The sequence below is a fragment of the Bactrocera neohumeralis genome, chromosome 3, assembly GCF_024586455.1.
Source record: "Bactrocera neohumeralis isolate Rockhampton chromosome 3, APGP_CSIRO_Bneo_wtdbg2-racon-allhic-juicebox.fasta_v2, whole genome shotgun sequence".
Taxonomy (NCBI): Eukaryota; Metazoa; Arthropoda; class Insecta; order Diptera; family Tephritidae; genus Bactrocera; species Bactrocera neohumeralis.
In genome coordinates, this window is record NC_065920.1 from 78317048 (window position 1) to 78332179 (window position 15132).

Genomic DNA, 15132 nt, shown 5'->3' on the forward strand with positions numbered 1-15132 from the left:
TTACTTACAAGTAGATGCGCCAGCCATATCATGTGTCCATGTGTGCTTATTTTGGTATGAAATATATTTGCAATATCCGCAATCAACCACACACATATGCACCACGCCAAGGAGTCTGCAACACGCAGTGGATTCGGTAGTCTGCTTTTATGCAACGACCTAAAGCACACTATAAAAATGCGTTAATAATGAAAGCCGACTTTAGGAGCTCGGTGTATGTTGGCGCGCTGGGTCTTAGCATATCAACATGCAAGAAAGGAAAAGGAAACGAAATAACGGATAATTATATTGACAACAACAAAACTTTTTATGACAGCAACGAAACGTACATTGAAGAGTATGTTACGGCAACGGGACCATTCTTTTTTGGCATTGAAAGTCAATGCTGCAACTAAATTTTTTACGGTTATGTCAACCAAACGCTCGTAAACCTATATAAAAACTTAAAAGCTTTCTGCAAGCGAACTCAGCAACACAAAATATTGTTTCGATATTTAAGACTTTGGAGAATGATATTAAATATCGAATATGCTTGTGCTTGAAAACTTGATTCTTCAGTGTTAAGCAAGGATGGCTTTAAATTTGTATGAAGCCAGGCACATCAGAACTGTCGATAGCTTTTATGGAGCTGGAGCTTTAAGAGCGGGCAGCTGACAATCACAGTTGTCGGCGAAGTTGTCTACAAATCAAAGTAACTGGACTTGCCACAGAGAAAATCTTAAATGTGCGCGCTTTGAGAAAATTTTAGAAGAATTTGTCGGATCATAAATTTTTAATATTAAAAATCCCCTCGGATTAAACAATTTTTTTAATAATTAAATATGAGTTTGACGCAAAACCTTCCGCGTTTTCAAATACAGTTTCAAGAAAGAGTCAGGTTAGGTTAGGCGCAGGGTTGATCTAAACCAATAGAACTCAAATATTTGTCCTTTGTGTTAACCAGAAACTCCTTAAAGTGCTTCAACTCATAAATCGACGAAGCGGGCTTACCACAATTTTATTAAGTTGATTATCAATCCCAGCCACTTCGCTAGGTTCTCCATCGAGATAATTCATAATTTGCCCAAAGCATCCGATAAAATATTGAACCCCATCGCGTGTTTACCTAATGGACAGTGTCCAGTCTACAATAACCCTGCAATAACTGCGAGATTGACTTTGCTAAGTGCAAGTAGTTCGGATGACCTCTTACGGTTCACTTTTGGCCAGAAGGATCTCGTAGTCGCACATCACCCCACCTCTTTCCAATTGATTCTCTACAACAATATAAGGCTACCGATGCCTTCCTCACTCTCTTCACCTCTATTGCTACACGAGTATTATATAAAAATAGTTCCTTTGTCATTCTGTCTAGGCATTTAAAGTTGCTTAAAAAATTAATATCGACTCCCTATTCAGCTTCCTACTTTGGGGTTTTTTACACAAAACTCAAAATAATCAACATGAAAACATTACTACAACTTTTTAAGTTAAATAATTTCGGCAGCGTACGTCCGACAGCTAAACAAAAATGTAGAAATTTCAATTACATTAATTGAACCGTACCTACTGCTGTACACAGGGCACTTACCTACCGAAACAGTAGTTATTTGTACGAACTCGACGCGAACTATGCTCCGTTATTTGTGTATTTTATGTATTCATGTGTACTTATGTATGTCCACATATGCATATCTCTGTATGTTTGTATTGAATATATCTGGGTTTTATCTAAAATAACCTCTGGCTTGTTGCATGGAAGACCGACGTTGGCGCGGCAGTGAAGTGTCACTTCACTGGCGCCATTTCAATTCGCTTCACTCATATTCGGGATTTTCTATTACCACAAAAAGTTATTCGGTCGTGTAGTTGGTTAGCGCACCAAATTCAACTCGCCACAATCTTTCAGCGCTATCTGTTGTCTGGTCGCATGTGGGTTCATACTATCTGGGGGCATGTTAATTTGTGGGGAGAAAAATTTTGTTAAAATGTATCACAAATTTAATTATATAAATATTATACGAGTAAAAGGGTTTTAAATTTTTAAAAACTTAATTTAAAAAAAAGATTGATAGGTTAAGTTAGATTAGGCTAGTCTGCAAACAAGGCCAATGAGCCACGCCACCACCACCACCACCACCAGTTTTGGTGCCTTGCGATAAAAATATTGATATATTTTTAATATATTATTTTGTAGTTCCTTTTTTCTTTTTAGAATAATCTATGTATTCAACCTATTTTTAAGCTTAACTAGTAATTACAACCGTGATTCAGATTCGTTCGCACCCGTGTCCACAACTTCCGACGTTCAATTGTGGGAATTTTACGAGCTTGTTTGGCTCTTTGCTCTTAATTTGTTCGTCAGATAAGCAGCCAGAGCCAGCCATTGCCATTTATTTATCTGTATCTGTTTCTGAGCCTCCTGTCAAGAAACCTTGGGTATAGTTTCTCTTCAAACACATTATCCTTGATTCGAGCGTTGAACCTGGGTGTGCTCGCATGGCAGTCAGTCGCACTAACCATTGCGCTACGGAGACCTCAAAACAGCGGAGCGTTAAATGAGCATATTTAAACATGCATTTGTTAAATCGTATGTATGTGGATAAATAAGGCTTAGTTATCCTATTGATATGAGTAGTATGCAGGTCATACTAGTCTCTCATATAGGAAATGGATGAATGCAAGGATTAATGCGCGATTTAACCCTTTACGGACCGCACCTAAACCAACTGCCAAATTTTTTTTTCTTAATTTTCGGACTTAAAGTGTTTTGTATTTTAAATGTGATTAGATAAAAACCAGTTCTTTGTCTCCCCAAACTATCCAATGACCATTTTCATTATTTCGCTTTGAGTTGGGGGGTTCTTCAACAACATGACTGCGCTTCAGACTAGACGCTTCTGAGGAAGAAGGTGACTCCGGAGTTGAGTCGGTTTCTACATTTTGCATAACACTAGAGCGTCCCCTTTTCTTGTGAGTAGAACTGAAAATACCGTCAGGAACAGGATAGGTGGCATATGCTTGACGTTTGTATTAAAAATTTTGAGATGTCTTCGATAAAGGAGACGGAAATTAATAGCTACTGCTTTGCTTTACTTTATAGAGCTGCAGAAGCATGTCAGCAAGATCAACTTCAACTTACATGCCCCGATTGGTTGGTTCATCTTCCACAAATGTGGACAATAACTTAACTGCATCGCACTGCGGCCGGACTCTAAGAGGAGATACATGCACAACAAATTTTGATTAAAGCATCATCGAAAAATGTATTGAGATATTGAATTGGCTTATTTACTATGTTAAAGTCTTCTACGGACTATTTCCAAGTAACGTCTTGAACGTCGATTGGTCTTTTCCACCACTTCAATTGGGATGGATCAACTTTTTCAATAAGTAGGTGCTCCATATTTTCTGGTTCTTTGGACATTTCTTGTTTGGCAGTACTTTGTAGTATATCAATTTCAATCTCTTAAAACTAATTAAAATCTCTTTCAAACCTTTCTCCAGAAGCTCATCGTCGTCTTCATTATAAATGGCCAAAGTTGCTTATAAGCAAATTTAATGTATTTTCAGTGAAAGAAGTGCTTCGTGCTCGAATAACCCATTCAGTCGACTGCTGTTTACTTTCGATCTCACACGAATGAATCCACGATTCCTACCTTCAGTCTCATACGTACATATATGTAAATCCATGATTCAATAGCTGTCACGTAGTCATAGACGTGTTTCGAGATCAGTTTTTTAACATTTTTTCGACCACGAGCCTTTTTTGAGCGGTCGACAAATTGTGTGGGATCCAAGTGAAAAATTTTCAAATGTACATGAGCCAATATTGATAGTATGCTGGTTTAACTGTTAAAAATGGTCACATGACATCTTGCAATATCAATTTGCGCACAGCATCAATAGTTTCCGGGACAAGAACTTTGCTTTTGGTTGCTGTGTTGAAATGTTGAATTCCATTTTTTTTAGGGGGTGAATATTTCAAGTAACTGTAAACCAAACAAGTAGCGCTCATATGTCAAAGCGTTCAGAGTATGTATAGCATCAAAATTGTGAAACTTTATGATAAAATTGTGAGTTGCCAGATTGCTACACTATTGTTGCCAAATCCCAAAAAAAGGGCAAATTACGATTAAGTTCTCCATACAATGACTCATATTTTTGGTAAAACTCAACTTTTTTTTTTATTAATTTTGTCAATTTTTAATTTCTATCAATCGTGAGAGAAGATGGGGGCGAGTATGCCTTATATTAGTTGAACACTATAAAGGGATATTTCTAAAATATATTTTTGATTTTTTGTACTTCGATCAACAAAGTGTTTAGTTTCAGACTTCTTTCACACACATTTTCACAATTTGTGTAATTCATTCCTTTGTCCATTTCTCTATTTGTTCCTCAATAGTTGATTCCACTACTTTGCCGCTCGCTTTGGCCATTTTCCAAAAGTATATCGTCACATCGGTTAAGAATTTCTTAGTGGTCTCTTCCAGACCAGCATCGTTAAGGATTTCCAGATAACGCATATTTGAAACACCAGTATCCTTCTCATTATTGAGCAGAAAAGCACTTTCGCTGAACTGAAAAGAATTAAGAAATAATGTTTCAGTAAAAACTATATAAATTGAAAGTTAGTTCTGATTGGCTTGCTTACCTCAACGAAAGTGTCACGCCACATTTTGTCCTTCTCCTGCACGGAGTCCGCCAATATAGCTTTCTCCAAGCGCTCAATATACTTGTCTATATCCGCTACGCGCTTCACTGTGGCCGGTAGAAATTCCTTTACCTTGCTGAAATAATCAATTTGCGAGCGAAATAGGGTGTTGAGAAAAATTTTGGTCTCATTCAAGGCCTCGCGTTCGAATTGTGCACGTGTGGCGCTACTAATGAAGCTATGCTCCACTGGGTTCTCAACTGGACTTTCTGTTACAACTGTTTCCTCGCTCTCAGTGCTACGCGGCTCCCGTGCTATGTAGGCGCACAAGTAAAGCTGCGGCACGTGAGGCAGATATATTGTTGTATATAGTATTTTTATTTTGATAACTAGTCTTAAGTTTTATGGAGTCTTACCTCAGCGCTTAGCAAGCAGATAAAGGTGATTACAATTAGTTTCTGCGTCATTTCTTGTCTCTTCTGTCTCTTCGTGCACTTTCACAATAGTTTGGGCGTGGACGCGGTTTCACACAGTTAACACAGTAGTGCCTGCGACACCTTAAGCTATAAAACTGCTACTGCAGATTTATTTTTATGTAAGTAAATATTTTTGTCTAAGACAGTTGAAGTATGAAATGTATTTATTGCGCTGACATCTTATCAGCTAACTTTTGTCACAGTGTGGCATTGCTGCTGACTTGGTCGCCACAACTGAGAGAAATCATTTCACTTTGTCTTCGTGCTGATAACACAGATGATATTTTTAAATGCGAAGCAAATTGAAACAACTTCATTAAATACACAATAAAGTACATATTATAATTGAAATTCCACAAAAAGAAAATAATTAATTAAATATTGATAACGAATCGTGAGCTACACGCTACACATACACAAGTCTTAACTTTGTTTATTTAGATTAAGCGAGACTGCAAGCTGAATGGTTAGGCTGGCATGGCAAACTAATTTTCGCATTTTTTGTGCCGTTTTGTGCGCCTCAACACTCGTTTAAGTAGCGCTATTAGCTTGCTTATCGCCATTATCACCTTCCTGTCACGCTTTACGAAAGCCGGCGCTGCTGCCGGGAATTACACGTACAAATTTCTGTATCCCAACGCTTGGCGCCCATTAGTGTGCGTTCATCTTAAGGGAAGTGTAACTGTCATTGAACCCTTTTCAATATGCAACAGCTGTGAAATGTGCTTTACAACTGTGTCCGTTGTCCGTTGCTTGCTTTGATTGCTATTCTTATTTGCTCTACCATTCTCTCTCGCTTACGTACGGGTTAGTAGCCTTTCTTTTCACACCCCCAACAGACGTCAATAAATATTGCATTGTGTGCTGTGTGGTGTGCGCCATTGCTCGCCTATCACTCACTTACGCCAGCGCTTATCAGCGTAAGCGGCCCATAAACCCCCTTCGATGGAAATGTATGCGAGAATCCGCACACATGTTCGACATTTTCAATTCAAAGTGAACTCGTACAATGGAAAAAATGGGAAAAAGTGTAAAGCAGTCTGGTAAAAGCGCTTCAATATTGTCAAGTGCAAAAATCCGAAATAAAAGTAAATGAAATGGGTGAAATTCAGCTATGAAGTGTATTCGGATCGATTATTTCTGTTATTATTTCATTTCTATTGTATTTTGAAGAGGGAGTTACAATTTCCGAAACATTTACAATAATACGGTGCAAACATGTCTTTGATAATTTCTAACACGTGTTTGCATTTATAAACACCCCATACCCAGGCCCATTCATATGTGAAAGAGCTTTCATATTCATCTTAAAAAGTATAATTTCGTCGAAGGTTTCGCGTCAGCTCAATGTAGAAAATTCGCACTTTTGATTCGAAATAGACAAAACTAGCCGCCTTAGCCCTTCCTGAGGATGCCGACAGGCAACACCAGTACCACGACGTAGGCAGAGATGGTCTTATAATAATTCAACCTGTTGTCGTAGTGAGATAACTAGTTAAGGTCAGACTTCTTAACTGGGTGTTCGTTGCTTCTCAATAGCACAGCTTCCAGATAGATGTTTGACTATGTTTGGGGGTACAAAAAGGGCTGGATAAAGGTGTCATGTAAATAAATGCAAATACAAATTTAAAGGAGTCCGAATCTCAGGTAAAAAAAGGCTGAGGAGGCTAGTTGTTTCCAGAGGAGAATAGAATTTGTAACCAGCTCAAGAATAGCCTAGACCTAAAACTATGGGCGAGACGACCGCAAAATCATTTGCTGATGTGGCTCGGAACCACCAGCAATGACAGCCAAGCGACAGAGGCTAAGCCGTCAGCCGAACAGTTAGATGGAAAAGTAAGGGCGAGACCACCGCAATATCATTTGCTGATGTAGCTCGGAACCGCATTATAATTGTTGTGCTGTATGAGGGAGACTCGAAGGAAAAACCGTCCAAAAAGCGCATCGGCACCAGAAATCATAGCCAAAATACAGGATATGGTTTCGAAAGATCTGAAATCTGATCTAATTGACTGAGAGAGATTTAGTAGAGGCTCTACACATCTCATTGGGCAGTGTGATCCATATTTTAAGTGAAATTTTGGGTTTTAGAAAGCTGTGTGCTCAATGAGTGCCGCATTCGCTAACAATGGAGCAAAAACACATTCGAATCCGACTTTTTCAGCAAAATTTGGAGCGTTTTAAAAAGGATAAAAGCGATTCATAAGTATGGATGAGACTTAAATCAAAACAAAAGGCTAAGAAGTGGTGTGAACCTGGTTGTACGGCTTTGAAAAGAGTTCATGTCCGAAAATCGGCCGAGAAGGTTATGACATCAGTTTTTTGGGATGCGAGAGGAACTTTGTTTGTGGATTACTTGCAATCTGGTAAAACAACTAATTCTGAATATTATTGCAACCTTTTGGACCAGTTGAACAAAAAAATTCATGAAAAAAGACCCGGTTGGTAGAAGTAAAAAATCCCACACCGCGTCACAAGGGCATTTTGACAAAGGCATGAATCCATGCATTAAAGTTCGAATTGTTGAAGCATCCACCGTATTCATGAGATTTTGCCTCCAGCGACTTCCATTTGTTTCCAGATCTCAAAAAATGTATGCGTGACAATCGTTTTTCGTCAAATGAAGAGGTCATAACGACTGTTTAAGCGTATTGTGCAGACCTTCCGGATTCTCACTTCAGAGATGGGATCCACAGATTGGAGGACAACTATACTGAATAATAAAGTGTTTTGAATCATAAAATTGTGTTTTTCTTATCAAACGACAAAACTTATTGAACAACCTGGTAATAAGCTACATACATAGTTCTACTGTTTTTTTCGACTTATATTTGTTTATCTAACTTTAGATTAGATGTGAGGTAAAAATGAAAAAAATTAGCTTATTCAAGCTTTAATCAGACTAGCTTTACTGGATATAAATTTTCATAAAATCTGATTAGATTAATAAATTTATTCGGTTTAACTTTCAATTTAATCGTGATTAATTCGGGCATTACAATTTCCAATCTCATTTATCAATAAAGTGCACAACGTTTTTCCGAAAACCCCAAATTATACGCATATTTACACAGCGCCCGCATGTATGCTATGGCAACCGACCAGGGCGACGGCCAACATGGCGCGCTAAATCAATTTCAATTCAATCCGCTTATGCGTTTATTTTTGTGCAAATAATTAAAACTGTAGCAGGCGCTGAGCACTCAAAGCCAAAACAAAAAATCTGTTTACAAACAGGCATATGTAAATCCTGTTGAATTGAATGCGTGTTTTAATTATGCATGGGCGGCGCTGGCGCCTATGCTTATACAATAAAAATGGATTTCAAGCGAAAAATTACAGTGCACGTAAGCCGTCAAAGCTGCTACAGGTGGGAGGTGAAGCGATGTCATGGCATAAATGGACAGCGGCCGAGCGAAAAGCGACGACTGGCGGTGGACACTGAATGGCAGACGACATTTTTTCACCATCGGTCTGCGTCGCAAACGATTAACGGGTATTCGTGTGCGCTCAGCTGTTTCCGAAAACAATTTTTAGGGCGCATAACGGCTGATGGAGGTCGGTTATGTAAATTCAGTGCTGCGGTAAGTTGGGCGACTGCACAAAATCATGTTGTGCTCATTTTGTGGAATTACCGTTTGCTGTAAACAAGTAAAGATGATGAGATATCTGGATTTTTCCACTTTTTTCGCCCTGTATTTGGTAATTGGAAGACCATATTAAAATTTTTGTGCTTCACGTCATATTTTATAGTCTGACGTTGCTAAGTATTAGTACACGTGGCAGCTTTTTAGCTCTCTTTCTCTTAATACAGTAAATAGAATACTTTCCCATTAAAGGTTTCACGGTTTTTTACTTTACTATTTTTTCTTGTCTGCTTCACTTATTTATTCACAATATAATATCTTTTGCAATAATTATGCTAATTGCATCATATTTTATGTTTATGAATTTGCAGTTGTGCATAGTCCGTTCTTATCAATCGGTTATTGTATGAGTATTATCATTAAGCCACTTTCACGCTTCCCGTCGATGTCACACTTTGAGCTTCTGGATTACAAATAACATTGTGTCATAAATTTTTTAGTCAATACCGTGTCTGATAGGCCTGTATATATATTGGGCAATCTAACATGTCTTTACCCTATCGCTTCATTTATCAGGCGGCTCTCTGTGTGGTCCCAATGGTGTGATGTCTCGTTTCGCAGCAGCGCGTAGCTGATAATCTGTTGGCATTAACGATAACTTTTAGCCCCTGTTCTTTGCTTAGCATGTCTAGCCCGTGCTTATCTGTTTTATTTTTGAATATTGTTTTCAATTTTAAATTCGTAATTGCAACGACTCAATTCATTCATTAGTTGTGTATTTATATACCTAAAGGGTGTTGTTTATGAGCTGGAGAATTGTGTATGACTAAAAGGGTCAGTAGGGTAATCGGGCCCGTTTTTTGACATTTTTTTCATAGAAATTTTTATTTTACAATAGAACTTTTTTCACATATCATGAGGTATATCTTGGAGTGTATAAACAAATTTTTTCGGAATTTTTTGATCTGTCGGAGTAATGGCTGGGTGAATGAGATGCGTTTTTCCACTGGCGGACACGATTTCTTATTCTTAAAAAGTACGTGAATGGTTATCGTCCTGCTAGAATCATGAAAAAATATTGATAAATAAAAAAGTAATTAAAGTTTTTTTTTAATTTTTCCCCATGTTTTTTTACATAAATTTTGTCATAACATTGTCAATAAATTATAAAAATATATGAGTAGTAGGGACGACGAAACCTTCGAATGGTAAAACAATGCTCGACCACATGTTTCCAAGGTCGTGAAAATATACCAGGAAACTTTGAAATGGAACATACTATCCCATCCTCCGTACTCTGCTGACATCGCTCCTTTTGATTTCTAATTATTCCGCTTGATGATACAAGACCTGTGAGTTACGATCTTACGAAGAAGCCAAAAATTGGATCGATTCATGGGTCGCATCAGAAGACGAGCACTTTTTTCGACGAGAAATTCATAAGCTGCCACAAAGATGGGAAAAATTGGTGGCTAGCGTTGCAAAATACTGTGAAGAATGTTTTTTTTACAATAAAGCCACAAATCATGAGAAAAAGTGAGAGATTTCCATTTTTAAGCCTGATATTTGATGGAATTGGAATTTTGTGCTGTCAGATATTGGACCGTCTGAAGATAGCAATCGCGGAGAAGTGGTCAGCTTTGGCCAATAGGAGAGGAATTGTCTGCCATCAGGAACCGGCCGAGCCATACACAGCGGTAGTGTCTCGCATGAAGCTCCGGGAGCTTGATTTGTATAATTGTATGCATCCCCCTTATAATTTAGACCTGGTTTCAAGTAACTATAACCTGTTCTTGACTGTGACGAATAATTTTACTGGTGAAAAATTTGCCTCAAGAAAAGCTTGGGGAAATCGACCGTCTCAGGTTTTTGCAAATACGCACGAGAGTTTCTGGGAGAGTGGCATTATAAAATTACATCTAACAAGTTATCAAACAAAACAATGCATAACTCATCTGAATCGGATAAATCTAACTATGCTAAATAAGCTTCGATTTAATACAAACACTATCGATTTCCTCTTACTAGACCTAATATTTTAGGAAATCCCATAGCTTAAGAAAACTCACCCATTATTTTTACTGTTATTGATATGTTATATTAATTTTTGTTTTACAACTGCAATGTTTCTTTCTAAAAATGTGTTTAAATCGTTAAAACTAACCTCAATTCCGCTTTTTTCATTTCAGGTATGTTCCCTCTCTATCTCTATCTCACTCTTCCATCAATGTAACATCTGCAGGTAATGTGTTGTCATCAATTAAACTTAACCGCATTGACCACAAATTAATTGTTGCCTATTTTTAGGCGGTCTACCGCTAAATGGAACATTAGCACGAAACTAAATAAATACGAAGCCAAAGCGTTGTTGTTTTCCAATTTCAAAACACGTCAGCAAATAATCGCAAAATTTCCATAAAGTAATATTTTACAAATTCAGGCAAACAAAAGTGCACCAACTCAGCTCTCTATCTATTTATGGCAACTAAATTGCAACCAATAGAACTGGCGAACCCTCAACTGCCAATATTAGAGCAATTTACAATTGTTTTACGTAGTCATTGTTTTCATTCGACCGCGACACTTGCATTGCTGTATTAGTTGCAATAAGTTCACAGTAGCTATGTCATGGCACCCTCCTACCGCAGAATATTTTCCGCTCCAACAACAAGGTGGACGCCCCCTCACTGCGATAAATGCAAAATGCTGTTTGTTCGCGCCAATTTCAGCTCCTGCCCCCAGCACCCGGGTAAACACGAAAGATCCGTGTTTATTTTTTGCAACATCATCCTGCGGCATGATGCCCGTGCTAACAGAGATAACCTCTTTGTCGACTATGGCACATCCTTTGTTGATTTAAGCTACAATTGCAATTGGAGCTGCGTTCCGACGTCTACTCTACAGCCAGCTTGCATACGTTGCTGACTGCCATGTTCCTTTGTTAGTATGTATGTATGGCTGAGTGGATCCGGTCACTGGTAACCATATTTTGTCTCTGCTTATTATTTGGTGAATTTACATTTGCCACTCGCCACACCTAACAAGGCTAATATTGGCGTGTTGCTGCTGTATATTTGATTCTCCCTAGAAGAGGGTAGTCGAGCGCTTGTCTGATTGTGTGTAGGTGCTGGGATTAAATACTCTGCAGGGCAGTAACACTATTTTCGATTTGCTTTCGTCACCATTTCTAGTTAAACAAAATATTTCATTCAATACACTGTAAAGAAAAGAACTGAAAATGTTCGACATTCACCATCTGTTTGAGGGTTGGGGGAGGCATCGAAATCCGCTAAATCTACCTTATTTCCAACTCAAGACTCTTCCACGGAACCACCGGTTAAGTATTACTTCGTCGGAGGGACAGGACATTTAAGTCTCCTTTATTTTGCGGACGGACGGACACCTAATCAGTTGAAAAAGTCTCAGTTTTGTCGTTATGGACTCGATATGCTCTGTAAAAGTCATACAGTTTGGACTAAAGTCATTGTGGAATCTGTATAACAAGCTTTTAAAGTACCCACGTCCACTGAGTATTTGGGTCAGATGGAAATCCAGGTCCAACGTCGTCACCATTTTTTGCTAGAATGCGTCTAAACTGTGAGGACTCTTGACAGCTCTCTTCACTTCCGCATAAGGCTCCCTATGTGGCTCTCTTAGCTTTCTTTAACTCGAACTTGTATATAGGCAGTGCTGCATCTAAACAGTGAGGACTCTTGACAGCCCTCTTCACTTTCGCAGAAGGCTCCCTATGTGGCTCTCTTAGCTTTCTTTAACTCGAACTTGTATATAGGCAGTGCTACCTTATACAGCTCCCAAACTGCCCTAGAGCCACTTCTATCGGCTTTGTCCAAGAGTATTATGCTCAAAGATCTGATAGCTCTAATGTCCGCCAAAAGGGTTTCTTTTTGCCTCTCTGAGTTTTCAGAGGACAGAAGCTTTAAAGACAAACCTTACACGCACAACTGAAAACATCGACGATCTCATCAATCGCACCCGGGGATAGAATCGAGTCCATGTCTGACGCGGTTGAAAGAGCTGATCAAAACTTCTTCCAATACAGGTTCCAATTGGTATTTCTGAAGTTTCTATAAGTTCTGTTCCGGTCGCAAAGCGTCCAAGCTGAAACAAATTTATCTCTAATATAATAATCCTGCCAAGATTAACAAAGTAATTTTTCTAAAGGCTAGCGTAGCTTCAAGCACCTTCGCCCTGTTAGCAGTCACAAAAGTGGAGAAATTACTGTAGTTAAATCTTCCGGAATAATTTATCGACTCCAGTCGAAATAAAAATTATAAAAAATATTGAAAAAGTAGTTAGAAGATTGTTTTCAGTCCAAAGGAGTCTTCGAAGGCAAAGCATCAACCACATCTAAACATACTCTTTCATCGGTTTCCTCCAGATTTTCCATAGATACTAGAAACAGTACATCGTCCACCGCTCCGACTAGTCAACCCTCTTCTGATTTTTCTCAGTGCTCACTGAATGCGCTACGCTTGTCGTGCGCATTTTGTCGCAATTTGTTTTACATTTCGTACACCATTCAACGACTGACCACCACTCGTGTAACGAAATGCACACACACTTTACATTGTTTTGGTAAATAAAATGAGCTCATAGCACTTCCGTTGCTCTGCTTAAGCTGCTGGGTCGGGTGGCTGTTGCCACTGTCATGATTCGTGATTTAGTTGGTTACTTCGCTGATTCGATTGTACGAGTGGAGCCAAAAGGCACGTGACTGCCGGTGGTCAAATTGTGTATGTATGGTATCCATCTATAAGGGCTTAGTGGGTCTTTCTACCCTCCAGTAAAATTGACTATTCGGCCGAACGCTTAAATAGTAGCGACTGTTAGTGAGATTTTCAACATATTGCTACTTAATTTTTGCTCTTTACTCGTATTTATCTGGTTGTAAATGCAAGGATTTCATGTGGTAAACAATCTGTATTTTCCTATGTAACTTTGGTACTTCCTGCCTTGACTATTTGCCTGCTACTTGCTGTAATTTTCCATTTATTGTTTGTTAATCAGATTAACATGTGGTGTATCGGTTTACGTAATGCAATGGTTCTGCGCCTGGTTGTAGGCAATTGTTTATCCTGTGCACGTACATATTGGCAGTGGTTTTGCCAAATCGCCTTAAAATATGCGAGGTTTTTGTTGTATTAACTGTTTCTATCACCACAGACCAAACATAATTTTCTACTTCATCATTCCATTTCATTCCAATATACTTGGATCACCAGTTCGCTAGGACTAGGCTGTAGCTTTCTACTCACATTCCTCCCAGAAGAGAAGCGATAAGCTTTTTTTACGCATGGATTAAAGTTTGGTGAAAAATTACTCCGTCAGGAACTATCCGTCAACTCTAGTTTTTGGTTTCCTGACCACTGCAGCGTCATCTAAGCGGAGGCCATAAAGGTAGTAGTAGATGTACTTCTCTAGAGCGCAGCCTACTTCAGAGTGGTCACTTTCCACACCGATATCAAGGCAGCATATTATCGTTAAAGAGACTGACAGTAAGCTCAAGACTAAAGTAAGAATCTGGACTTCCTTATCGCTGGGATCGAGTTACTACATGATTAGGCTGGTTTGGGTGCCTGGCCACAGCAGTACTGCAAGGCTGGTGAGCTTACTAGCTCAGGTGCTTCAGTCTCTCTAGCTGCAAAATGGGAACGGGTAGGAACTTGTTTGAGAGTAGTAGATGGTTGTGTACAGATCCTTCTAGTGAAGGGTAAATCGTTAGAGGCTTAATAAGCACTGCGTCCTTACAAGGGGTTGTGGCTCAGCTCAATTCAGGAACATACGACGATTCTGGTGGTCAAACGGCTTCAGTTCTTGCGTCTAGGCCAAGATGTTTTCCCAAAATTCAACATAACAACGTCACAGAGATGCCGCTTGCGAACGACGTGTGAGAGACCGATTTGGGTCTTCCTCATTTGATGCGCAAGCGGCAGCAACAGTCTCAACATTACAGGCACTTCTTTGTTACACTGGCACGGGAACATTTTGTATTGTGCCTGCGAATTTTTCCACTAGACGCTCAATTGCTGATATGACAGGACGATTATGACGACCATAAATTGGACGTAGGGCTCTTAATGTTGAGGCCACTGACTTCGAAATTCGTTATAAGACATCCAGGTTATATGGCGGAAATAGAATAAAGTACCTAAGCAGACTTTCGATAGATTTAAGCGCTTTGTTGATAGCTGGTATCTAACAAGGGTATTATATTTGACTTCCCAACAAACTGTCAAAGTGTAGTCCTTCGTCATCTTCAGATATCACCCATGTAATCTAATCTAACCTAACCTAATCTTGTCTGAAATAGTTATTATAATCACTAAATAATTATTAATTGGCGCCTAGAATCCGTTTAAAAAATTTTGGAGCTTTGACGCATTATTTTTGGAATTGAATAGTTTTGCAAGGA

At 38.9% G+C, this 15132-nt stretch overlaps 3 protein-coding genes across 3 annotated transcripts in view; 2 read left to right on the plus strand and 1 right to left on the minus strand.

Annotated features, from left to right (window-relative positions):
• LOC126753192 (40S ribosomal protein S8) overlaps positions 1-15132 on the plus strand; it is a 390246-nt gene that overhangs the window by 147552 nt on the left and 227562 nt on the right. The window lies entirely within an intron of this gene.
• LOC126753180 (centaurin-gamma-1A) overlaps positions 1-15132 on the plus strand; it is a 297283-nt gene that overhangs the window by 68890 nt on the left and 213261 nt on the right. The gene's annotated exons all lie outside the window — the stretch shown is intronic.
• LOC126753193 (uncharacterized) lies at positions 4258-5471 on the minus strand. The gene is made up of 3 exons (XM_050464432.1): positions 5053-5471; positions 4637-4972; positions 4258-4562 (listed from the first exon to the last, which is right to left on the minus strand). Exons 1-3 carry the CDS (start codon positions 5101-5103, stop codon positions 4350-4352), a joined length of 600 nt encoding a protein of 199 aa, XP_050320389.1. The 5' UTR covers positions 5104-5471; the 3' UTR covers positions 4258-4349.

Coding starts and splice junctions, on each gene's coding strand:
- LOC126753193 (XM_050464432.1), bottom strand. CDS start 5,103: ATGACGCAGAAACTAATTGTAATCACCTTTATCTGCTTGCTAAGCGCT. Junction 4,973..5,052: donor TCTGCTTGCTAAGCGCTGAG/GTAAGACTCCAT, acceptor CACGTGCCGCAG/CTTTACTTGTGCGCCTACAT. Junction 4,563..4,636: donor GGCGTGACACTTTCGTTGAG/GTAAGCAAGCCA, acceptor AATTCTTTTCAG/TTCAGCGAAAGTGCTTTTCT.